General features: G+C 39.2%; 1 protein-coding gene across 1 annotated transcript in view; it reads right to left on the bottom strand.

Moving 5' to 3' along the window:
• Positions 1-26,748, bottom strand: part of gabrb2b (gamma-aminobutyric acid type A receptor subunit beta2b) — a 56,700-nt gene that overhangs the window by 20,475 nt on the left and 9,477 nt on the right. Inside the window, exons 4-5 of the mRNA XM_079647537.1 lie at positions 10,096-10,316; positions 879-961 (exon numbers count right to left, since the gene is read on the bottom strand). Of these exons, the coding sequence (XP_079503663.1) occupies positions 879-961; positions 10,096-10,316 (304 nt within the window). The remainder of the gene's footprint in view (positions 1-878; positions 962-10,095; positions 10,317-26,748) is intronic.

Below are 26,748 nucleotides of genomic sequence, written 5' to 3'. Positions count from 1 at the left end.
CCCGGGGGTCATCAGAAATACACTTATTGACTGTGAAGTGGATCGGATTAATGGTTGTAAAGAAAATCGTAGGAGTGACATACATGTATACAGACAGAGCATCCTTCCATTTTAGTTGCAACTTTAGCATGGCACATTGAAATAGACCACAGAGATACAGCAAGAATCCTGGGGTGCATTTAAACCTTAAAACCTAGAATGCTGTGTTTAAATGGTAGGTGGTGTAGAGATGCCACACCACCCCTAGGACACCTCTTCTGATGCACTGCTCATACATTGTTGCCGTTTTAAAATCGGCTGCAGATTTCAGATCTGTGCAGCATTAGCAATAGTTCACATTACACAACGTAGTTTGCTGCTTCAGTGAGGAGCTCTCATTGAGTTATGACCATTAGCTCATTTGATGAGTGCTATCTTGCGTACAAGATGGCTTATTCAAGTATTTTACCTAAACTCTTGCAAAACTGTGCCGGATAAAAGTAGAAGGTAGAAAACACCTTTCTTCTGGGAATCAACTTGTATGCAATAAACGCTATATATTTTTTATTCCTACAAGAGCAAACTCGGCTGAGGGTATATTTAGAGAGGAAAGAATGTCTCTTCTTTTATCAAGGGAAATACATTTTGCATGGGAAGGATTATGTTGAAAATATTAAAATTCTGAGGAAATCCTTGTACTACAGTAGAGCACAAATTGTACAGCCTACCCAGTCACACATAGCTCCTGACAGCTGACTGAAAATAGCCAAGGCCATGCCATATACTGTTTGAAAGGGTAGAGACACTTACGTCAGTTAGGGGATTTAGAGCGCTGACAAGAAACAAAATAATGAATGAAGGAAGTAAATAATTAAAGAATAAAGGGAGGAATTACTCACAACTCTCTATCTCGAGTGTGCAGTTTTGCTCATCCAGAGGATACCTTCTCAGGTCCATCATACAGGCAGCGGTGGTAGTGATCCTGAAACACAACACAGAGTATGTTCAATTCAAAGCATTGTGGTTACATTTGATGGACAGCCAACTAGACGTGTAGGTAGAGTGTCATGAATCAAATGTTATACATGTTTAGGGTAAAATGTGAGAACAGTTCAACATAATTCACAGAATACTGATATGCCTTCATCTTCCACTTAACCATAGATAACTAAACTCAAAATCTTTGTAACCCTGCACTGGTAAATGCAGGAGCCTCAGAGGATTTGGGAAGCGGTGGCAGCAGTTGTTGGAAGTCCACTGGGGATTACAGGGCCAAAGCTAATCCTTATGTCCCAGTTTTAGCATTGTTTGGATAATCCTATGGGTCCTCTGTCAGGCTCCACCTGAGATGCAAGACACAGGAGGGATCAAACTCTGCGGGGCAGTGGTGGCAGCAGTAGGCCAGAGATAACAGTCGTGCTGGTTGTACTACTATTATTACAGGTCATGGAATATGTCGGATGAAGGCAGAGTACTGATGACATCCCAAATACTATAACATAGCTTGAGTAAAATACTACTACTAAATGGAATTAAGATTGTTTTCATACTTGCTGAACACAACAGTTACAAACAATGTGACTGGCAGGATGTGAACACAAACAAAATGTCAATAAAGTATGTGATTTCCAAGGCTTTGTGTCTGTGTAAAGTTTTAACGCAGTTGTCAATCCCTCCCTCTGTTCATTTGACTGACAGTGCTTTGCTTTGTGAACATTTTTGTTAAGTGCGAAAAGTTGTATAAATAAACAAGGATAAAAGAGATTGTGGGAGGACCTTTTATGTTTGTCTCCACTTAGAATCAAAGTGCTTTTCATGTTTTAAGTTCTTAACCCCTGAATTGTCACTTGCGAGGGAAGAGGATAATAGGTGCTGACAGAATCCAATTTTGACACAAAGACATGTCATCATCTCAGCTATGGTGAACTCCACTTCAGTACAGCCAGTGATTAATTCTTCTTTCATACTAGGAACCTCAGTGGTGATTTATTAACAATTGTTATGTTGAGTATTTATTATTTGTATTTTCTTCTTCCTTCCTTGGTTGAACAAAGACCAAGTTGACCTCAGACTTTGAGTTTCTATCTTCATGAGCAGCAGCCCAATGAGCCAACTCCATAAGACGTCACACATTGATAGGAATACTTTCAACATGTTTGAATTATTTGACACTGAGCTGCTTCAAACATAGCTGCGAGTTGACAAAGAGAATTCTTCATAATTCTACTTGAATTCTAGCTGGAAACGCATTTTAAACCAGAAACGTGGACTGTAAAAAATAAACTGTACATGAAACATGGCCGTTTAAATGTGGATTATTAATGGGATCAATGTTTAGAATTGGAATCTACTGTTAAAAAATAAATGTTTTTACATGGTAAGTACTTTGGTTGCAAAGAGTATTGGCCAAGGAACTATAGTTGTCTTGTCAATGCATGTCTGCGTAAAAGGAGTGAGACACAATCTCTATCCAAACAAAAAGACAGGGATGGATAATAAGGGATAATAACATCAGCCAACCATGAGTCAATAGATAAGGTGACGTTGTCCATCAGACTTTGTGAAGGAAACATAAGGAGGTGGCTCTGAGTAATGGGCTGCCATTCTTTCCCTGGCTCTGGTCTTGTGTGAGAACTTGACTTCCACGGAGGGAGTTGCCACAGAGCAGCACAGCATGGTGGGTAATCGTCTAGGCACACCTGACAACATAGGTACATTTGTTCCAGAAGAGAGGCTCATCTCAAGTCCAATCCTCTGCGTTACACAGCAGAGATAATCACCCTAGTGTGTCTCTATTCCCTCTTGCTCTCTTTCTTCCTCCTACTATTCTCTCATTCAGACCAACAGCAGCTGGAAAGTCCATCTTTTGCATCTTGAAATCCTGGAATCAAAGCAATCAAAGCTTCATGCCATTGTTCATCAGACAAAATGTTTTTAGCAAACTTTCTGTATGATGATGCAGCTATATTTTGAAAAAGCTGCTGTTGTCAGTTTTCTATAGGCATCCCATTCTCTCTGTCAATCTGACCAACTGAGCTCACCTCAGGCTCCGTATGGCAAACAATTGGAACCACACAGAGACGTTTTCATCAACAGAAATGTTTATATATATATATATATATCTTCTGACTTTCAAGGACTGTCTGTGCTTTCTTCACAAATTAAACTGGAGGATTTAGTTTTCCAAAGAGAGCTAAACAAATAGCCACAAATTGCTGGATCTTGTGCTCCTGTGTTGATGTTGAGCATACCTTGATCAAGGTCAAGTCTTAAATACAACTTGTGTGCACATATCAAATGTTCAAATTCACTTGAAAACAAGATCATGACATGATGTTTAATTGCATCAATCTTTAGCTGACATGGGGTTGAATTGTTTGGGGTGAACTAGACAAAATCCACATTGTGCTTGCTTTGTGATGGGTTGGAAAAGGAGATGATCCAAAACCAGCTTATAGATGAATAAATGATGTGGTTTTGATTGCAGTTTGAAAAATATGCAAGATGATTAAATGAAAAAGCAAATAAAATAGTTTTCTCCCACACAACACAATATCTACATATAAACAGAAAACCTGACATCTGCATCTGAATTTAGATGTGTCTATAGTTTATTGATTAATATATAACACCTACTTTATTGATTTGATTAAGTTGAGTTATATTATTAACCTGGGTTTGCAATGTGGTTGCATAAATGCTGTTTTAACTGTTTCACATCACTGCTTTGGCTAGTGTTGCTTAAGGAGAGGGAAAGCTATACATGTAAATTAAATGTTGGGAACATTCAGTGGGCAACCATTAAAGCTCCTAAATAGGAAAATATTCAAAGTGTTTATGTTTACATTTAGTAGAATTAACTTCAACACATTTTTGCTTCTCCTACCACCAACAGTTAAAATACTCTTTTGCTATTTCCACTGAAAAACAGCTTACTTAGTTGTAAAGTATGAGGAATTGTGGATCAGATTAAATGAAGGAGGCAAGGTCAATAGACCACAGGAGTGAAATAAGGGGAAGAGAGGAGATGAGAGAACATTTGAGGATAGAGGGTGTCAGGCAGGACAGCGATGGGACTATCATAACAGAGCCTTTTAAAAGCAATAAAGAAGTTCAAAGGAAAGAGTTCTAGTATTAACATGCTGCTTCATATTACACACCTCAGGGGTTTCCACCCCCCAAAGTGAGACGGGAAGGTAGTTTTAGATGGATTCCCCTTTTCTTTCTTTCTTGTCCCCTGTCTTTGTCAGCGTTTATTTTCTCTCTGATGGATTTGCTGCTGGTGATGGGGCTGTGGCTTCAAAGTGTTTAACCAAGGAGTAAATTGCCGGTTACTTTCTGGCAACTTTCTGATCTCTGTGTCAAAATGGAGTCAGCGGTGTAGAACTGAGGGCAAAAGACTCTGGCCGTCTTTAGAAAGTCAGTGTGGGAAAGGTTAAAGTTGTGTATGTTTGTGTGTGTTTATGTGTGCAATTACGTTCCTGTGATTGTTGCTGTCACTCAAGTGCCTGAATGAACCTCAAGCATTCTCAAGCATTTACCCTCACATACTTTCCAATTTATCCCATTCACTAAATGATAAATTCAGCCACATTTCTTGCTCTGTCTGTAGTATAGTCCTTGGGTGCCGAGTTCCTGCCTGAGGACACTGCCAGCCCTACCGACTGAGCCCCATATGTTGCATCACCTGCAGTGACCCTCCCTATTTACCAGATTGTGCTCAAAGACTGTCTTCCAGGATGTATCAAACTTGTGAGGTCAAATCATGGCCAAGTAGCCTTGAGGGTTTCCAACAGTCATTAGGATTCAGGCCAAGTGAATGTGTTGACTGTTGGTCACATCCTCGGAGCAGATGCTTGAAACTAAATAAGTACCCAGTTGTATCCAAGTACTGTACTAAAAGAGTAACCTTTGACTAAATGACTTAATGTTCACTCGGTAATAGTAGCTTATATCTTTAGTTATGTTTAAAGCTATCTATTAATCCCCACCCCAGTCTATAGCGTTAATTGCAACTGTTGTTTTTTTTGTTTTTCCTGACCTGTACATGTTTGACGCACTGTGAGTTTTAACCTATACTTCTACCAATATTTATTATTTACCAGTCATATTTTCCAATGGAATCACACAACAACTTATAACTAGCCTCTCTAATGACAGTCTAATCATATTCCCAACTAGTTCAAACTCACTTCAAATCAGTATTTTTAACATTTTTACTTTCATAAAGGGTATTTATAGCTTTTTTCCATTGCCTGTAGGAGTCATACAAGTTTCATTCAAAGACACAAAGGATGCTGCCAACCAAAGCTGCATTATTTGAGGTAATGACAGCACTCAGAGAGCACTTATCCTCCAGAGCCAGCTGGTTCCCACCTACAGCCTACTAAGAAGAAACATAGGGAGTAGCTTGGCCACAGAACCAAATCACTTGGATGCTGGAACAAGAATAACATATTCGTAACAAATCAATGCTACTTAATGTTGGAAGGCAAAATATTATGTTTGGCATTTACTGTAAATGTCAACCCTAAATGAATTATTACATTACGATATTACTTGTCTAGGCTTATGCCAATTTATCTCCTGGATTGTCAGAACAGCTTTTTGGTTGTGCACTCTTAATGTGCACACACTAGTCAATTCACCAAAGAGTGCTCATGGCTATCCTGCAGCAATTACCCTGATAAAGAACAAAGGCAAGGACCCCCTTTAGATGTCAGGCCTACCATGCCTCAGTAATACAAAGAGGCCCTTTGGATGCTTGTTATGATTAACTTTTGTTCTTAAACTCCCGAAAGCAAGTTTTCTGTATTTCTTCTCAGGTTAAACAAAGTCTTTGAAATTGTGGATTTAGTTTTGAAGATCAATGTGAAGGTGTTAAACGTTTTGTACAAAAAGAACATTAGTTTTCAGGCCAACAGATATTTGCAAATGAATGCATATAAGCCCACAAAAAGCATTGGTGCTTTTCACCTTTGGGCCACCATAATGAAACCCTGGGATGAATTGACAAATACAGTTAGTATGTGTGTGTGAATATTCATCAGCTGTTTTTACATTCTGGGTGTGTGGCTTTCTCTATTATCAGCATCTATAGACTCACTGCATCCAATTACATTTCCAATAAAGAGTTCCAATGAGAAGATTCTGCTCCTCAACAATGCATCTCGCTTGTTGTGTTTACAGATAATGTGGCCACCATTTCCTCATTAGAGTCTGTATATTGCATTTCTGTAACAAATGAACCATTAGCCATTAACAACACTTTAAGCCAAAGGTCAGAAGACTTGATCGTAGTTATACAACTTTTTTCTTTCAACATACTAACTTTATAATTTTGGACAAAACATAATTATAGCATCAACGTCTCATTATCAAAACTCTTCTGAAAGAATGTGATTTTTTTAAAGTTGTAATTCAACAATCAGTAGGTCCAGTCCTGGAAAACTTAATTGAAGTAACATTGGTTTCTGTCTACCAACACTGCTTGTTTCAATTGAATGATTTTGCAGAATGTTTCCCACAGCTATTCTTGAAGATAATGAGGAGCTTTTATTTGTCTAGAAATAAGTCCATCATACACTGCAACCACAAATATATGTTTTTACAATTCCTTTGTGTATGGACCAAACAAACAAGACGGTACTTATTGTGAGCTTATGAGTTCTTGTTGTTGGGTGTATTCTTTCCTTTGCTATGCTTTTTACCTCTGCCTAATATTTTAAAGGCTATAGCTCAGATGCAGAGACATGGCAGGCATCAACATTTTAGGAAGATTCAAGAAAGAAATTCGGTTTATTTCCCAAAACGTCAAACCTTCCAATAATGTTCAGAACAAAACATTGATGTCCTGATGAGTTGCCATCTGAATACTTGTATTAATACAGATATGTTATATATATTTGTGTGCTTATTTTGTCAAAGTATGTGAATTATAAATTACACAACCCCTATCATCATTCATATTTGACTTTCTTTGGTGTATTGTTTTGCTATTGGACTCTGCAATAAGCCAATTTTCATCTCAGAGACCATTAAAGTTTCATGTATTCTATTCTAATTTATTGGCAGAATAAATTAAATAACCACATGATTTGTATTAAGCTTCCAGGGGACAGTAATACTCTGTATCTGCATGTGCTGCGTGGATTTGTGTGCACTCAATGACTTGTGCAAGATCCCATGACCCAATTAAGGATTTGGAGAAATCTGGCCATCCTACTTTCATGATACCAAGTGTCCTGGGCAATGGATTTCTTCTCCCAGTCTCAATCTAATTCCACTTCATCCAAAATAATAGTTGCACTGACTTTGCATGGGAAATGTAAAACCCCATATTCCAAGTGATTTGGGGTTTTCTATGTGCATATTGTAATGAGTGGTTGAGTTGATACTGTAGGCTATTACATTTTAACTCAAATAGCCTGACACCGGGAGGATTTGTAAACTGTATCGCAGCATAATCTAGCACTCACAATCCCTCTAGCTTTCTTTTGTTTTCTTTTGTCTGCTCTTGATGTTCCAGGCGATGAGCACAGTGCCTTACATAAGAGAGGAACACTGCAAGCAGAAGTTGCTTTAATATTAAACATCATTGATTTCCTAAGGGACTGCCAGTAATAAGAGTACAAGATGTCCAGGGTGTCAGGATTTCGATTTACCCACAAAGAAATTAACAAATTGAGCAGGTCACCCTTGAAAAAAGAGATCAATGATCTCAAGGATAAATAAAGGTTTGAAACCATAAAAGATGTTGATTGGGAAAACAACATCAAGCAACTATTTGATGCTGTATTGATTGAGTGTAATAATCTTACGTTGTTGAATGTTTTCATTTTCATTAAATGCTCGATGAAGAATGGTTATGTCACTGTTAGTTTGCCAGGAAGATCTGGTTTTAGCTGGCAATTTATGGTTGAAATTAAGGCAATAAATGTATCAGAGCGTACAAATAAGCTTAAAAAATTCACTTTGCCTTCATGGATGCTTCAGTACAATTGGATCCAAGGTTCAAGTTAAGCAAACAATCCTCAAGTTGGTACATTCAGGAATGTATTAAGCATCATACTGAAATGTTATTTTCTTTCTCTTTTTGTATTTAGCTAATATGTCAAGTGTATATGGCAAGTAGCTACCCGTACGATTTTGTGCAACAGTTTTTTCCTCTCCTTTATACTTGTCTCTTTTTTTTATCTTTTGTGATTCTCCATCTCTTAAGAATCTGATTGCTCCTTCTTCTCCTGTCCTTCTCCTCAACTCTTGCTGTAACACTGTAACTATTTCCACTTCGTTGTGAGTGGAAAACAGTTTGGACTGTGACTAATTTCTTCCAACCAACCTTGGCAGAAATGTTTCTTCGGTTGACATGAAGGAAGTAAGACAGAAGTAATGTTAGGAACCTGAACAAATTACAACATGCTGAATACTGCAACAGGGCATTGAGTGAATAATGAAAACAGACAACATTGATGAAGTAGACCAAAGAGAGCAATACTGACAAGATTTATTTTCTAATGCTCTCTTTAACACCCCTCTCTCTCCTTCTTTGGCACAGTGTCTCTCTAAATATGTGGTTTTACTCTCCCGCAGTAGTGCTGCCATGATGTTATGGTTTTCAATAACTTTTTATAGTTTGGGCATCAGAGGACAATTAGCAAAAATGAACTGATGATACGATATGTATGAGGGGTGAGAAGTGCACTGTCATCGTGTTAACTTTGAGAGTTTGATACTCAGTGGAATGGATCAATAAATTAATATTGTGCAGTAGGGGATTTGTTTCTGGCAACTTGACACAATGTGGACATGTCATAACATTATTAAACATACAAAAGTCTAAACTTAGGGCGATATTCAACAAAACATCTAAAATGGCTTCCCCAAAGAATATTTAAAAGTAAAACCCAATGTTTATTATAAATAATACTCCAGTCTTTGTAACTCAATCTGTCAACAAACTTGGTATCTTTGTCTAAGACACTCATCCATCACACTAAGTTCCTCAATTGTTCTCGTGTAGGAAACATGACTAAGATGAATGGATGTTTCACTCATCTGACAATATTTCCTTCAAATGTCAATCAAATTCAGAAATAAGGACCGTGTTTTGCAATCAAACTTTTTCGAAGAGGTTTATTACGGTATACAAAAAAAAAATTGTTTCTCTCAGCCTCTGAAACTGCATGTCAGTGCATATGATTGAGCAATGAAAGGGAAACGGAGAAAGATAAACTCGAGCCGGAAGCTGTATTGCTTACAAGCCAAGGCCAGAAAGTGAATTATAATCAGTGGTATCAAAAAGTGACTCTAAACCGACGATAATGACATTCGCCGTAATTTCTTTGAATTATCTAATATGTTATAGTTGACCAGCCTACCCTGCCAATTAACATTATAGTACCAGTGAAATGTTCCCTGGTAAATGTTAATTATTTATTTGTCATCATTTCAACAAACCATGCTGCAAATCAAGACATGTGTTTATAACATGAGAGAGAAACATTGGCAGACATCTGAGTTGTTATTTTGAGTCTGTGGGCCTTATAGAGCAGGCTGCTGTATCGTTGTTAGTCAGTTTGTTTGTCTGCCTGTTATAGAATAATGAGTGGGTTCTTTATGCAAGTAAATTGATTGGTTGTATCAAGATTAGTTCTCCTTCTGAGGGTATAGATAATTAAACCATTGGAACTTTATAATGAGGGCATAATCATGAAGCCAACAAAATATAAATATATATAGTATTGAACACATGAAATGCAATTTACAGAGTAAATACGTATGTTGTACTGTAGTTCGAACATTGTGCTTTTTCTAGAGTTTTGTTGGTGATGTAAATTGGGCAGAAAACAGTTCAATATAGTGTTACAGAAGCCTTTGGTGGTGTGTCCTGTAAATAAGGACACAAGTAGGTCACGAAATCAACATCGTGAATTTTTCCCAGAGGCAACATTGCACCTCACGACAGTAGTTTGCTTCATCTGGCTCTAATGAGCTAATGACTGACCTAGCTAAATGCTAAAATACTCAAATGTGTGCCTGTGCCGTGAGGAGTGTGTGGGAGATAATATGTGTACTTCTTGTTCTGCAAAGATATTTTAGTAATTAAACCCTCACCTTAGACCGTACAGAACGGTACCATCCGGGTGCAGACGGATCATTCTATTTTTCACTGTGACACCGTGGACAAACGATTTCTTGTCATTGAGGAAATAGGTGTCGGGGACCCAGAGCTGGTCAGCCACCCGGTTATCTAAGGTCAGGTTGAGAGGGATCTCAGAGTAGGACAGCCGTTTGTCTCGCCAGGCCTGCTGGAAGTACATCGTCAATGTGTAGTCCTGAAAGTGCACAGAGAGGGAGCAAAGGAGGACAGCAGGAGGAGGGGGGGGGGGGGGGGGTAAAATAGAGAAGAGAGAGAGAGAAAAAAGGGAAAAGACATGGTTATTTGAAAAAAGGAAGCATTTTTGAACAGCTGTTCTGTAGTACTTTTCCACTGCAAACTCTCAGATTAGACCAGGATTGGCTTCAATATTGGATGAAGTTCACTTAAAAGCAAATGGAACAGTAGGGGTACAGGCCAAAACACTCTTAGTACAAAGCAATGGGGAATTCCTTCATTTCATAGAAACATGAGGTTTAGACAGAAAGTGTGAAAGAGTGTGTCTATGTCAGGGAGGCAAAAAGAGACAGATGGATAGGATTTTGTGTGTGTGTGTGTGTGTGTGTGTGTGTGTGTGTGTGTGTGTGTGTGTGTGTGTGTGTGTGTGTGTGTGTGTGTGTGTGTGTGTGTGTGTGTGTGTGTTAGGGTCTGTTAATATATGATAAAATGATTTGTGGCTCGCTTGTTAGGTTTGTGTGTGTACTGTGTATACGCAAAGAAGAGAGAGAAAGAGACCACATGTTCCAGACAAATTAAAATAACCTCCAAGCAACCTCAAAATATATCCTATATGCTTCATTTGCTTTGACAGTAGCTGTCTTCCCGGGATTAAGTATTGCTTGTGAATTGAGCTCACTATGTTGTACTTGCATAACATATTCAACCATTTTCTACTGTTCGTCCTCTCACATCACACCACCGTGCACAGACAGCACATAGCCTTTGAGGGACGGTAGGCTATGTGTCTGCTTTAGAAGAGGCAGACATCAGAGTGTGTTGGATATAATATGCTTGTTTGTCTTCATCATATGCATGGATAGGAGGAAGAGAATGCTTGTGTGTGCAAAAGTGTTACACAAACTGCATATCTTTTTCATTTGGAGGTGCACCCCTTGTTGTGGTATAAAGCAATGTTTTCAATATCATTATACCTCAAGTGTTACAATATATGGTTGCATGCAGGTGACAATGCATATTCCTGCTTATGGTTTCATGCCACCTTTTAATGAACAGTTGGTAGAGGGAAAGTGGCAACTGATGTAACACTGTGCCAGCAAAAAGAGAAAAAGGAATACTACTAAATAGCAAATATTGATTTAAACAGCAAGGCAAATGTTAAAGAAAATAAAAAAAGGAAAGGAAGTGCATGTTTGACGTAGAGAATAAATACACATTATGGTAAGAAACACACAGGATGCAGATAATTCAGATACTCCCACATAAACAAAACAGAAGACACTTGCAATAGGTTGATACATGTCTTAACAAACAGAGGATGTTTGAAAACTTGCAGTCAAATTCTGTTGTGCTGAATCTAGGACACGATAAAACAGCCAAGCCAGCAGTCAGATGCTCATATTGCTTACTGAGGTTAGAAGCCTACCAATCATCCATGAAAAAGTAAGTTAAATAAACTTGCTGTCGCAGGGAACTTTTTGTCATGACTGGCACATCCGCTTCCTGCAAAGAGGCTGAACATGCAATTTTGAATATGCCCGTCGGCTACAGATCTGACATCCCACAGCACTTTAGGAACCGGAGGGTTGGATTTTGACTGGATGAAGTCAGGAAAACACGAGCAGCTTTTCTCAGTAGAACCCTTGTTTGACTTAAATAGGTGTTGTCATGTTGTTGTTGTTGTTGTTGCTACCTTATTTGGCTCTGGGTGCTGAATTTAATTTTTTTCACCAAACATGAATAATATAGGGACAATTCTGACGTTCAGCTTTACACTTGGACTTGGAATGAAAATAACTAATTTCAGTTCATCTATAGGCCATATATATAACTTTAGAATCGTATATTTGTTCTAGGCTTTACATTTGCGAATCCTTGGCTCACGTGCTGCCCTCCAAACACTTCCATCCCTGGTCGATGGTTATGTAAAAGCCCACACTCCGCTCTCTCAGGCATGCGTTGCACGGCAGCACATTAAGCTGAAGAGATGCTTGTTTCCATGTAGACCTCCTGAACTACCATCGCTGCACTCATAAATACACACCATCAAACAGGAGCATTTACTGTGATGTATGAAACATTAGAGAGGCGCCAAGGCCTTTCCTATTACCCAGTTTGTACATCCTCGCCTCCTTTCCTTTTAGTCACGCTGACAGGAAATGGGAATAGAGGAGGCAAGGAAGAGACACAAGGAGATAAGAGTCGAGGCATTTAATTAGATGAGACATCCTTTCCTCTGAATTGTCATTTTAAAGCCATCAAATATATATGACTCGTGGCACAGCTGCATCAGCTGTCCATTGTGTTGCTATACTGCTGCATCTTATGATTTCTGTCAGATGAGCATGACAGTAATCGTGACAACTTATAGGCCTGATTAACTTTTAATTAAATGTATATCTTTTTCAAACACCCATAGGAGCCTTTATTTATTTGTATGGTGTGAAGCACTTATATTTGTACTTGCACTTGACATTTTAACAATATGAGTATCACAGCTATAGGTTTGAACAGGGATGCTATAAGACATAGCTGCTGTGATTTTAACCTGGCACTGTGGATGGAATATGTAATATTGCAGTAAGTCCTTTGCACTATATAGTGACAGCAGGGATATCATAACATGGGCCCTGATCTTGTGTGACATCACTTGCCAGCCCCATAATAGGCATCATTTGTAAAAAGCCATCAGCGATTCTGGCACACGGACAACTCTCCCTTACCGCAGGGCTCACTTTTAGAATCTTAGGTAGCTGTGAGATATAAAAAAGTGACAGCCATGAAGGAATAAGAAGGTGCTGTATGATGGGCGGCTGATTATCAAAGAGTGGATATTTCCATTGTCATCCTTGAGAGCCTGTTATTGGAGGCATATCTACTTGTGGAAGTTGTGGTTTGCTTTGTTGGGTAGCTTCTGTGGAGGTGCCACTGTGGCCAGTTTAATGTGAACATAAAGCTATCGTCAGAGACAGCTATGGTATAGTGTGCCACTCTCTCTCTCTGTCTTTCTGTGGGAGGAGGAGGTTGTAAATCACCAGAATAACTACAATGGTTGTGTACATCTAAGGGAGGCTGTCACAACAGCAGTCATAATGAGCATCACATAAACTATATTGGAGAGAGAGGGAGTAAAAAGGAAAAGGAGACAAAAAGTGATGCAGGAAGAATGATGTTAGATTTATGGGAGCGGAACTTGCTGCGCTGCCAAGGAAAGGACAACATGATCTTTCTTTTCTCTCACTCGAAGCCACTACAGAATGTGAGGATCCATTAAAACTAATAACCAAGATTCAGTTCCACAGCACGTCTCCTACTGTGTTAATGTGTCCTCATTTCGAAGACTAATGTTTAATACATTTCTTACAGATTGAGTCAATCAATAAATAAATGGACTGTCAGTGATCCATTTTGTTCATAACTGCTAATCTTGTTGTTTTCTGTTCTAAAGCTTTTTATGTCAAAAGAATAGTTAGGAGAAATTAAGATAACAACCTATTATACAAAAATTACAATACAGCTCTGAAAACACAATCCAAACATTCAACAAAAAAGGGTAATTATTTCTGTAAAACACTCATATAAAATCAAGTTAATACTAATGCTCAGCACATGTGTACAACAGCTACATCATCATCAAAAATCTGACGCCTCCATTGGTCTGTTGACTCTGCTCACTTGACCTACCAGCATACAGTGTGTGATCTGAGAAATGCACTGTCAGCACCACTCTGCATTAACATTTAGCCATCTAAATGAGTGAGAGGCAAATGGAACGGCCTTCAATTGAGTCTTGACTTGAGTCATCTTACTCCAAGCCCCAAACGGCTGAAAAGCCTCAATTAGTCATATTGACCAGGGTCACTCCTGATATGAAAGCAGTTTGGGTCGAATGTGAGCCTGTTACTGTTATTTAAATTGGTTACCTGCCAACCCTACCGATTTGAGCGGTAGTCTACCGCTTTTGACATGTTTCTACCGCCTACCAATTTAGCTGGCTTTCCATACCGATTTTCAATCCTCCCAAACTATAACAAATAAAAATGACACTACATAGACACTGGACTCGACTTTTGGCGGACACCTTTTGCAGCGTGTCTGTGATCGCATCATACAAACAGTCGTGTTTCTGAAAGAGAAACAACGTGCAGACCGAGGGTAACGCTGCGGGAAAGGCAGCGTTACCGCCGACGAGGCATTTGAGTCCTGCAGGATTTCCCCGTTAATATCAGTGTCTCAAAAACACATGTTGGCGACTGAAAGAGACATCCAGTGTTTGGTCTTTTCCGGAAGCATCCTTCACCTACAGTGTCTCAACTGAAAGAGGTTCACAAACACAAACAACATATCAATTTAATAAAATTTTGAGATTTGGGGATATTTATCTCCCATTCTTTCACTTTTTCTGACATTTTCAACACCAAAAATGTCGTTAATGTCTCTGTTTAGTGAACTACAGCAATCTAAAAGCCTGTAGCCTACATATCACACTTTATCAGTAGACAAATGCAGGAAATGAGTTTTTTAATGTTGTATTTTCTGATATATGGCGCAACACAAAGATATTTCGCTCTGTGCAAACCTTTGACTAATATGTCAACATGAAACAAGAATATGAACCTGGCTTTATCCAATGTTCACACAAGAATTCTACATTCAGACACATCCTTCATCTACTGTCTCAACTGAAAGAGGACCAGAAACACATAACAAATATAATAAAATGTGGAGACTTTGGGGTCTTTATCTCCCATTCTTTTACTTTTCGGGCATTTTACAGACCAGACATGTCGTTGATGTCACTGTTTACCAAACTACCACTTTTTCTGAAAAATGCATAAAATGATGCAATATATGTTAAATACATGGTTTATACCTGTAATTACTGGGGTTCCATTTCTTCTGATTACCTCATTTGGGTGTGCACATTTGCCGCGCGCAAACTTACCACTTTTGTTTTTGGAAAGGTTGGCAATTGCATATGGAATCGTACATTTTCAGATTGTGGAACCGAAATAGAAAAAACGAATAAACCCTCCTTTAGGCTGGCTAGCACTGTTCTGTTGGGCTTATAGCCTGTAGATAACCCAATTTGTGTTATTTGAGACTGAAGGGGATGTTGCATTGTTTTTGTTGCTTTCGTTGCAGTTTTATATATCTTATAATGTAATTTAGGTGAACTTCCTGTTTAATTTGTATGCTCTTATTGTGAAGGCAAGTTCACGCGGCTGACAGGAAGTTGTTGAGGCATTAGAAACAACGTGACAGAGAAAGTAATATCTTATAATGTAACGGCGGAGAAAGAGAAGAACGGACTGTATATTTAAATGTTAGCACCCCCCGAAGAGGCTCAAGCTCTTACGTTGGGTCTAGAGTTACAAATAAATTATAGTTCATCAGTAAAGTAAAGCCTACGAGTGAGTTGTACATTTCCGCTTGCCATATCAAGTATAAATGATGTGAATGGGTAAACTGGAACTTAAGGGGACAAAGGGTGGTCACATAATCAGTGTGGCACAAAAGAATGATGTTCCCCCTTGGAGCTCTGTGTTTCTTAATTAAACACATCATCTGTGACAAGGCCCTGCCTACACCCACGATAGTGCCATCCAGAAGATTCCAAAAGTAACAAGTTACTGTAACGGCACATCTTACAGACAAAGTCTCTGTGTGGGCAGTTTTCTCAGACAGTTTTCAGACAATGCTACAGTATATATACAGTATATGGGTCATTCTACAGAAAAGGTGGAAGTGCTGTCACTTACTTTTGCAGACACCAAAATACATGACGTTGACCTAATACTCACATTCATTATATATGTTGAATAAATAGAGATTGTCTTTGCAATGGTACTAAATAAAAAAAATGTAAAAAATTGTTTTATACATAAATTGCAATTTATTTAAAATGCCAAGTTCAAGGAACTGCCTTGTCACTTTGATCATACATGGAAGTGGAGCCTATAGTTTTAATTTAAAATATTTGTTTTTCAATAAATAAATCTAATTTATATTTACATAACATTACAAGCATTAAATATAACACTGAAATGGTAAAAAAAAAAAAGAAGCAAATTATTATTAATAATATAAAATAAATGTCAGTCACCCAAAATTACGTCATTGGTGTTACTGCTACACAAAACGCTTTTATTTTTGAAATAATGTACTGTCTCTGAAGTGCCTCCTGTAACAAGAGATCATTTGAGGCAGTGCAGTGGACAAAGACATAAGGAAAGTCAGATACTTCTTACTTTGTTTGTTAAAGGTGTCATTTTATCTTCAAATTTTAGGTGCGTCTTTCAAGTCTGTCATTAGTGTTACTCATTGCATAGCCCTAGGGGTGAACATTTGAATGGGATAATGTATTGTATTGAAGAGTTAAACGATTTTGATATTGACTGAAGCCATATTTGGTCTGACACATTGCAGCCATTTTGTTAAAATGGTAGTGTTTTCTCCAAATTGTCACTGGTGTTACCGTCACTGGTGTTACTCTTCTTCCTGGTAACACATAACACCAGTGACATTCCTATACAAATAAGCAGTGTATAAAGTATAAAAATAATAAAACAAATAAAAATACTTTAAGCTCTACTTGTTGTGGATTCATCAAGTTAAGAGTTAGTTATTGCTATTCAACAGTTTGTAGATGTTTTTAGAAGGAATATATTTCAGCAGATTTGTATCACCCAGATTCCACCTTTTCTGTAGAATGACCCATATGCTTGGTCAGTCAGCCCTTCAGGCAGCATCATTATGTAAAATGTCATATCGGTATTTCATGGATATGACAGTTTGAGTCTGATATGATTTGACTGTCATGGAGACTCATGAATGCCAAAAGTGTCAGTGAGTAATCATCAGTTTTTTCTGGTTGACTCTTCTGCACCATACATTGGTCTTGATTGTGAACAATCTATAGCTGTCTTGGCCTCTATGTAGGGCATTCAGTTATAACCTTCAACATATTAGAGAACTAGAGAAAAATCTAACTGTGTGACCTTGTTTATTTTCCAAATAGATCAGCAGCAATCAGAATAAAAAAATGGATATGAGAAGAAATTATTCATTTTGGCCACTAGAGGTTCTGTAATCAACAACAAAGTCACATTGGGCATTTCAACAAACAACTAAATATGTTTTTTTGTCTATTTGTTCTTAGGAGGAAACCGACACAAGCTTGGAGTATGACATGTATGACAAGGTGGAGGAGAAGAAGAGAGAAAGAATTATAAAAGCAGGATAGCAAAGCTTGAGAAAAGTTTGGGAGTGATGCGGTGTGAAGAATGATGAGGATGGAGGAGTGATAATGGAAGCCTAGCTCTACAGTGAGAAGAAAGCAGAGAAAGGAATGTGGATGCCTAAATTGTGAATACTGGCTAAATATATCTCTTTCTTCTCACCACCCTTGAAGCCAGTTTTCCATTTGAGAGCTGTGGAATGGTGTGGTGAGTGTGCTGCAAGGGAGGGAGGGGGGTAAATGAAAGGCACTGGAAAGCTCAGTGGAGCAGTGATGCAAATTGCTTTTATTCTCACAGCTCTTCACTTCCAGTCTCTGATTTCAGCACCAGCAATGACCTCCCTCTGCTACTTCCCCTCTCCCCCCTTTCATCCCTTCTCTCATCTGCCCCATCCATTCCCTTTTTTCTCTCTCATGTTATTTTCTTCTATTTCTTCTCCCATTTTCCCCTCATTTCTTTACATGAATCTCCTTCCATCTACGTCTCCCTATAGCTTCCCTCTCTCTCATATATTCCCTCTCCATCTAAATCCCAAATGGGGGCTCCTGTTGCATTTATTTGCATGCGGTAGAGAAGAAAAAGGTGGAGCGAGAACACATTGGTGGTGAGCGTGAATGGCTTAGATCATTACCGCTAAACAGACACAGCCGAGGGGGCCGTCTAGAGAACAAGGCAGGTGTTGGACCAGTCTCTGAGGTGCTTTATGGGTTTTGAAAAGCCCCATGAAGGATTCAGATTTGAATATATCCACCTCAAAGCTCACCAACATAAAACTTGGCAGACTTCATTTCCAAAATTGGCTTACTTTGCAATCAGGTAAAAGGACGAACCAAGCAATTACATCATTGATTGGCAATTGACTCTTTTAGCAGGTTTTGTTACATCATGTGATTAAGAATTTGAAAAAAAAGATTTTTTTTTTTAAAGAGGTATGTTGCTTTAAATTATTTCTATAGTGCACTGACCTTGAAGAGTGGCACTGAATCCTAAAGCAGCCTGCCTCCTCTATCCTCTCTGTGTCTGTCTCCTAATCTGCTCTCCTGCTCTCATTGTAATACCTTTAGTGGGGAGGAAATGTGATCCCTCCACCACTCGGCCATATGTCCATACCACACTCTATCATCCGCCGACTTCAGTTCCTCCAAAAAGCCCTCCAACAACAAGTGGCTTTCAATTTTCCTGTCTCACACAGTCGGCATGCCCTCAGCGCCAGGGTATGAGGAACCTGGCATGGGGCACAGCATTTCCAAAGAGGTCTAATAATAAACATGCCTATCCCCTCAGAGCTGTGTGACATATATTCCCCACTCTCCGGAGATCTGTGTATGGAGTCCTTAGTATTCAGCTCTGTATCTGGAACAGCTTGTGCGCTGCATGTAGTAAACTTTTAACAGGAAAGCATACAGGGACTGCAGCAGGGGTTTCACTTGGTCTGTTTACCCCAGAATGAATAATGTTTTAACTGAAAAGGCAGACTGACGGCTCTAATGAAAATATAGAACAAGGAAATATGTATAACCAAAGGATATGTTTTAATTTATATAACGACAAAAGTGTGACCAAAGCTCCTAGACTCTTCGTGGTTTTTTTGTGTAAACTATGACAAATTGCAACAATGACCCGACTCCTGTTTACGTTATCTAACCCCTTTTTCCGTCACACTGCTCCTCTCTCTTTCACTCTTTCTCTAAGTGTCTCTTATCCTTCTTTCTCCGTGGGCTATAAATCCTTGTTTTCCTTCAATACTCTTTCATCATTTACTCTGGCCTGGACATCGCTTTCAAGTGAGCTCACTGCTGAAGGTGAATCCAATTTGGAGGAACCTTTCTTTTTCCCAAGCTCTCTCCCAAAGCAGAGGTTTGCAGCCTTGCCAGTTGGCAGTCGTGCAGCTTAACTGACTACATACAATTTATTACTGTAGAGTCGATTGGAGCATCTGCAGGCACTTTTGTGTCCCCGGAGAGGAGTAGAGTGGAGTGGCAATTCGGAGAGAGGGGCGGTTGTTGGCGAGGGGTGATGGGGAAGAGAAGAGAGAGGGCAGAGCAGGACGCAAATTATGAGGGTGGATTTTGAATTTCCCTGGAAGATAGGGGGGGACGTTGATTGAGGTTTCACTCTCAGCTGTCATTCAAACTAGCGGGAGGTTAGCTGGCCAAAGAGATGGAAGAATACGTGGCTCTGTGCACGTAGTTTGTCCCACTTCCTGCTCCAACTGCTTGAAAAGATTATGTGTGTGGATGTGGGGGGCATGGAGTCACATACATTGTTCATTTTGTGTGTGAAAGTCATTGTGCAGGTAATGAAGTGTAGCTGTCTGATTACAAACTAACACACATGTCTGCCTTTTTGGCGCTGCTAAAGCTTTACACATCAGCTGTCCTTTCAGTACCCTACATACACAACGCACATACACATACACTGATCCCCTAGAGTAGTCCCACATCTCATGCATTATGGAGTTCTGGAGAACTGTGGAACAAACCGATTGCTATTCAAAGAGAGTACCAAGAAGCACACACCACATCTACACATTGTCAACAATGAGATAATGCAATTTAAAGATCTGTGGATCGATGGCGAGTATAGAGCCTGAGTTAGTGGAGAACACTGGTTATCAACCTAAATCTGAACAAATGCACTTTATGCCTGTCTCTGAGTCTTTTTTTATTTGTCCAAGAACAGAGTTGTGTTGGTTTGGATTTGATGGCCTGTATACAGTTTCTCCTTGAGCAAGGACACCCTTGAAGAAGCAATATCTCCTCACAGTTGGACTGAACTACAAGAGACGCAGGGGTGCTTTAAGAAGATTTGTTCAGAATGTGTGTCTGTGTATGTGCGTGTGCATGTGTGTGTACACTTGTGTGCTCATCAAATGGTTGACCTCTGAGTATATATATTTAATAATAGACCAGTAAGCCAATAGTGGACATTCTTTTAGGTCTATTGATGGTCAGGCTCTTTAGCTAAGACGGAGCCTGCAGATGCGTGAGTGATAAAGTTATTGCAGCTATCTTAAGGCCCCACTAACATAAGTACAAATCGGCCAAAAATATCAAGTCCACTCTTATTTAAATAACTGTAGAAATAGATGGCTAAAAAAGATTAAATTCAATGTTTCATTTAAATCTACTGGGACATCTGATAGAGCTTTTAGGACTTGAGTGAAAGGTACTGAGATGCAAAAATTTGTAAAATATACCATGGAAAAAAACTACTCTGGAAGTTTGACTTTTTCTAATGAAAGTAATAATGAAAAAAGTTAACATGGAGGTCTACCGAATAACCAGAGCACCTCGGACATTTGACATTTACTGATTTTTTCAAATGTCGATTTCTAGTTCTTTTGATTCCGTAATGAAATTGAGTTCACCACTCTATCTGAATGTACAGGTACATACAACATTAAAAACATGTTCATTTCAATACATCAGCCCTTGTCCTAGTTTATGGACTTAAAAAACATTGAAGTATGTCATCGAAATTTGGTTTTAAACATGCAACAATGAATAATCATAGTTTATATTAACCTAATGTGAGCATCAAAAGTGTTTAAATCCTGTAGTACTCTGGAATGAGAGTGCATCTCACAACACCCTGCAGATGCATTGTGGTCAACACAAATCCTCACAATGTTATTTGGTTTTCCAGAGATTCGTTCCTCTCCTCATGTCACCTTAACTGACCTTTCAATTTTTACATTTGTGAATCAGAATCAGAATCCCTTTACACAACAGAGTGCCCTGCATTGTTGCGTATATGAATATAAAGATTACTTGTAAAATCTTCAACTCCGCCTAAGAAGAGAGGGTGATAAAGCATAATAGTGAACTACTTCCTCCTACCTCCTTCCTGGCACTCCAACTACTTACCAAGCAATAAAACACTTATACTGCAAAGCAACCAACATGTAGAACACATTTGAAAAATCCTAAGAGCATCAGTGCAGAGAATATAACTACATAAACAAGTACGAAAAAGATGATATTTCTCCCACTCAATATCCATGAGTGGGAGATGCATATTCCGAAATAAAAACAGGTACCTGCGTGGCTAACCTCCGATCCAGGTTTCTTTCTTTTCATCTTTATTTTCCTGAATTCATGCTTACAGCGGACAATATAAGGGTGAATAAATAATTTTATAAAAACAACAAAAGACCATTCTCATCTCATCGGTCTTTAGCAAATATGTAGATTTAAGACTCTCTACTAGCTGGACAGAAAGATGCATTATTGGTCTTTGCTTCATTTCCTCTACAATCATGGAATCAAAACACAGAGAGAAATACTGGGCAGCTGTAAACTAACACCCTATAGACCAGGGGTACTCAAATACAAATCTTAAAGGTCCAACATTTTTTTTTCAATAAGACAAAGGTCCGTTTATTACGGCCATTCAAACTTTTAAACAATTACAACAAGATTCTTAACACGAGGTTGCAAAAACAAAAATAATCTGTATGCAGCCGTTTTCATTGTTATTGTGTCTGTGCTTGATCCCTCAGGGTCGCAGTGTAAGAGCTGCAGTTATGAATAAAGGCAGCTGCACCCTCTTTCATTCAGCAATCCCATTACTGCTTTATAAATGACTTGCCCCCTTGTGTGTCCACTGAGGTTCGTCAGGCCCAACACATCTTCAACAAACTCCCCCTTTGCCTCATCATAACAACTCACAAACACCAGCAACTGAGCATTGTCAGTTGTGTCAGTGGACTCATCCACAGCTAAGGAAATGCACTGTGCATTTTGTAGCCCAACACAAAGCTGATTAATCAAATCACCAGCCAGTATTTATGTTCTTCTGGTTGCTGTGGAATCTGAGAGGGGGATTTGCTTTACCTGTTATTTCCTCTTTTTGTTTGCCTTCAAACATGGTCTCCATCACTTCATGCATTCTTTTATACTTCAGTTATTATCCAGTGGAAAGTCCTTACCTACTGGCCTGTTTCAATCAAAGTGGTTACTTTCTGTGGGAAGTGTAGTTTTACACACCGTCTTATTTGACTTTCTCAGGACTTAAAACAGTTTTTTGGGGGCAGACCCCAACAAAGAAAAAAAAAATGTACACACATAAGGTCATCATCTTAACAGTTTTGTATGCTCATCCGTGAGCAGAGCATCAAGTTGACATGTCAGTCTATTACAGCTGAATGCCGCGATTACCATGTTGTTCAGCAAAACGCCTCACAAACGTATTAAGATCCAAAGCTTTAGTAAGTTTTGATTTTGATACACTGACAGTCTCTTCGCTGTCATTGTAGACCGCAAATACCTCATTATTTCAGTAATTGGGTCCGAATGCTTCTCGTTTTGCGCCGTACCGTTCAAATGAAATCGCCGACAATCATATTTCAAAGCTCGCACCAGGTCCGGGGGAGGGTTACAAGGTTATGGCTAGAAAGGATCCGTCTTGTGTAAAACTCTCGCGAGAGTTTGGCTGAACGTCACGTGGCTGAATGTTTACTTTTGGCAGGCAGCCTTTCAGTTACGATCGTTAACATCAGTTGGCCACAGCAAATGATGGTGAGAAGCCAAACTATCTATTAATTATGTCAATGACAGGGAGTGTGATTGTTGAAATAGGGTGTTAGCGGTCTTGTTGGTGTTCAAAGAAGAATGACAACACTGTAGATCACCAACACTATGGTTTATTTTTTATTCACAGGCAAGTCAACGTTGTCGCAGTAAGAGTCCCAAGATAGCTCCTGGTGCAATAAAATGTTCCCTTGCAGTGTTTTACTATTAAGTCTGATGTTTCTCTATTAATATTGCTGCTGCATTAATGTGTATGTTGCATCATGTAACTGCTGTAATGTGTTTCCGAGCTGCTCCGATTACAACGAGAGTTACAACGAGAACGTGACCTCATATTTAAACTAGACGGATCCTTTCTAGCCATAACCGGGTTACAAGGCGTTCGTCTTGTGCTGCATTTACTTGCACTCGGACATTAGAGACTTTCTCTCATAAATGTCCGATGAGCCACAACTTTTCTTTCAAAACAAAGCTGCCAACTGGGGTGGCAAGGCCTATTTTGAGGGTAGCAGTTGCCCCCCCATGCCAAACTAGGCTACTAGCTACAGTACAGATGCAACTAGATGAGCTGTTAACTCTCGCTCTGACTTTTTTTTTTTAAACAAACGCATTTTTCCCACCCGCATTCCGCGAAGACCCGCCCTACTGTGCCTCTGATTCGCAGACTGTTGGTGGGGGGAAAAAACGCTGACGGGATGCTGAATGTGATTGGACCAATGCGTTGACAGACACACACAGACAGTGGAACAGTCGGACATGCAGAGCGCTGTTTGTAGTGGACATAGCGGAACATTTTGACTCGTTGCGTTGTGGCGATGTCTCGCAGATAACACATATGAAAAGTATAATTTGCTCAGAGTCCAGAGACAGTTGTGGTTCGGTCCGGATCCGGATCGGAGTCCGGACTTTGAGGATGCCTGCTATAGACAATGATTTCTTACTGTCAGATTTTCTGATAACACTACAATAAATTCACATTTAAAATTCAGCTCGGTTTATCACCAACATATAATAACATGTAAAGAAGATGCCAGAACAAAGACAAGTGCAACCCTATCCCTAAGAACACGAACAGCAACACGAACAGCTTCTGCATGATCCCTCTCCACACTATCCCATTATCAGCTTTCAGTGTCATGTTCAGCTGCTGTGAAAACCAATCCACACCCGCTGTCTGTCCTGCTTGGCCATTTTCAACTTCTTGTTCTTTGGCAAGCTGTGCTGAAGCAGAATTTAGTCTTATGTTCGATTGACAAGTGGCAGTTTTAACACACTGTGAAATCTGTGTGAAAGTGCCGGACATGTGCCCAAACACAGCAGGACCAATTACAAAGCTTTGATGACAAAAGATGACAGGACTACCACTTGTGTAAACCTATTTAGATTGAAAGAAAGAAACCCATTCGATATAACTCTAAAAATCACTCATCTTAGACAATCCGAACACAAATATGTTACAACATTTAACATTTTCTCTTTGTTTTGTCTTTTTATCTACACTGGGATTATCAATTTCCAGCTTTTCGAAATTGCTCTCCAGTGTGGATGCGTTTGAAACTTCTCGCAACATGTAGAAGGTAAAACTGGAAATTCCTAAGTATTACATTTTATTTCATTGGCAAGTCATTCTATAAAGTTGCACCTGTCAATCAAAATAGTGTTGTCATTGACAAATGCTTATGCTGTTCGTGACTAAATGTGAATTAAACTGTGATTTGATAACAACTCTCAGTGCAGCATAACAGATCTTATTATTAGCCTGTCTGAAAAGGAAGCATTTATCGATTCAAATCATCACAGAGAGTCAAAGGCAACCGAGTAGAACTCTCTTAGCCGAGACCAAATAGAGTAAACAGCCAATATTCTTCTTCAAATATAACCTCAGATATTGTCTCATTATCATGAGAGTCAGGAATTGAGGGAACCTCCGGGAACCAAATGGAGTTAAGAACAAATTACAATGTAAGAAAATACACAAACCTGCATGCACTCTCACACACATGATTTTGAACTCTATTATGTTATTTCCGGATGATGAGCGAAAATGAAGCGATCTCACTCTACTCACACTTCATGGGATATCATACTGAGTGTGTCAATCTGAACATGTTACCTTGATTAACAATCTAAAAATAGATCCCACACAATGATGAGTGTTATCCCCACAACACAACACAACACAACACAACACAACACAACACAGTAGTTGCTTACACACCCAAGGCAGCACTGTTAGTTAGTTAACAATATTGATGTAATTATTTCTTACACAAAAAGAAAAATAGCTGATACAGATGTAATATCAAGCTATCCTCCTACGATGGTTCATACAAGATCTGTACAAATAGTTTGATTCTTCAAATTCTTCATGTACCGTGCATTCTCTTACATACACTGAACAAAAATATAAACGCAACACTTTTGTTTTTGCTCCCATTTTTCATGAGATGAACTCAAAGATCTAAAACATTTTCTATATACACAAAATAACCATTTCTCTCAAATATTGTTCACATATCTGAACAAATCTGTGATAATGAGCACTTCTCCTTTGCCGAGATAATCCATCCCACCTCACAGGTGTGGCATATCAAGATGCTGATTAGACAGCATGATTATTTCACAGGTGTGCCTTAGGCTGGCCACAATAAAAGGCCACTCTGAAACATGCATTTTTGCTTTATTGGGGGAAAAGGGGGGTCCGAAAACCAGTCAGTATCTGGTGTGAGGGTTAGGGTTAGGGTAATGTTGTGTATTGAGTGGCCTGTGTTCGTCGTCCATAACATACGCCTGCCCATACCATAACCCCACCACCACCATGGGCCACTCGATTCACAACATTACCCTAACCCTAACCCTAATCCTAACCCTCACACCAGATACTGAATGGTTTTCGGACCCCCCCAGACCCCCCCAATAAAGCAAAAATGTACGTTTCAGAGTGGCCTTTTATTGTGGCCAGCCTAAGGCACACCTGTGCAATAATCATGCTGTCTAATCAGCATCTTGATATGCAACACCTGTGAGGTGGGATGGATTATCTCGGCAAAGAAGAAGTGCTCACTATCACAGATTTTTTCAGATTTGTGAATAATATTTGAGAGAAATTGTTATTTTTTGTATGTAGAAAATGTTTTAGATCTTTGAGTTCATCTCATGAAAAATGGGAGCAAAAACAAAAGTGTTGCGTTTATATTTTTGTTCAGTGTATTTCCAGCAACACATTTCAATTTCCACTCATTAATTGAATTTAGCATTTTCAAAATGAACTCTTGTCTTCCCAGGATACAACTTTGTTTAGGCAACAAAACGATTTGGTTAAGTACAGAAAAGATAAGGGTTTCGGTCAAAAGAAAACGATGGAAGAGTCAAGAAAACGATACAAATAGAGCAGTGGGGCTAGTGACGGGGAGATGCGATGCCTCCTGGATCGGTAGGGCCAGCCGATTTACCTACTTCGATTTGCAAATCTATTATCCCACTGCAGCAGGGCACCAGCCTTGTGTCATTATCAAACAGGAAAGGTACAGCATAATTGAGAGAGAGAGAGAACAGACGGATGAGGGATGAGAAGCTGAAGATGGTAACATCCTCTTGACAAAGGACAGGTGTGAAACTTATTACCCTGCAATGAACGAACGGCAACAATGGCAATATG

This window comes from Notothenia rossii (genome assembly GCF_949606895.1).
Source record: "Notothenia rossii genome assembly, chromosome: 9".
NCBI lineage: Eukaryota > Metazoa > Chordata > Actinopteri > Perciformes > Nototheniidae > Notothenia > Notothenia rossii.
This window is presented reverse-complemented; position numbering and strand designations above follow the sequence as displayed.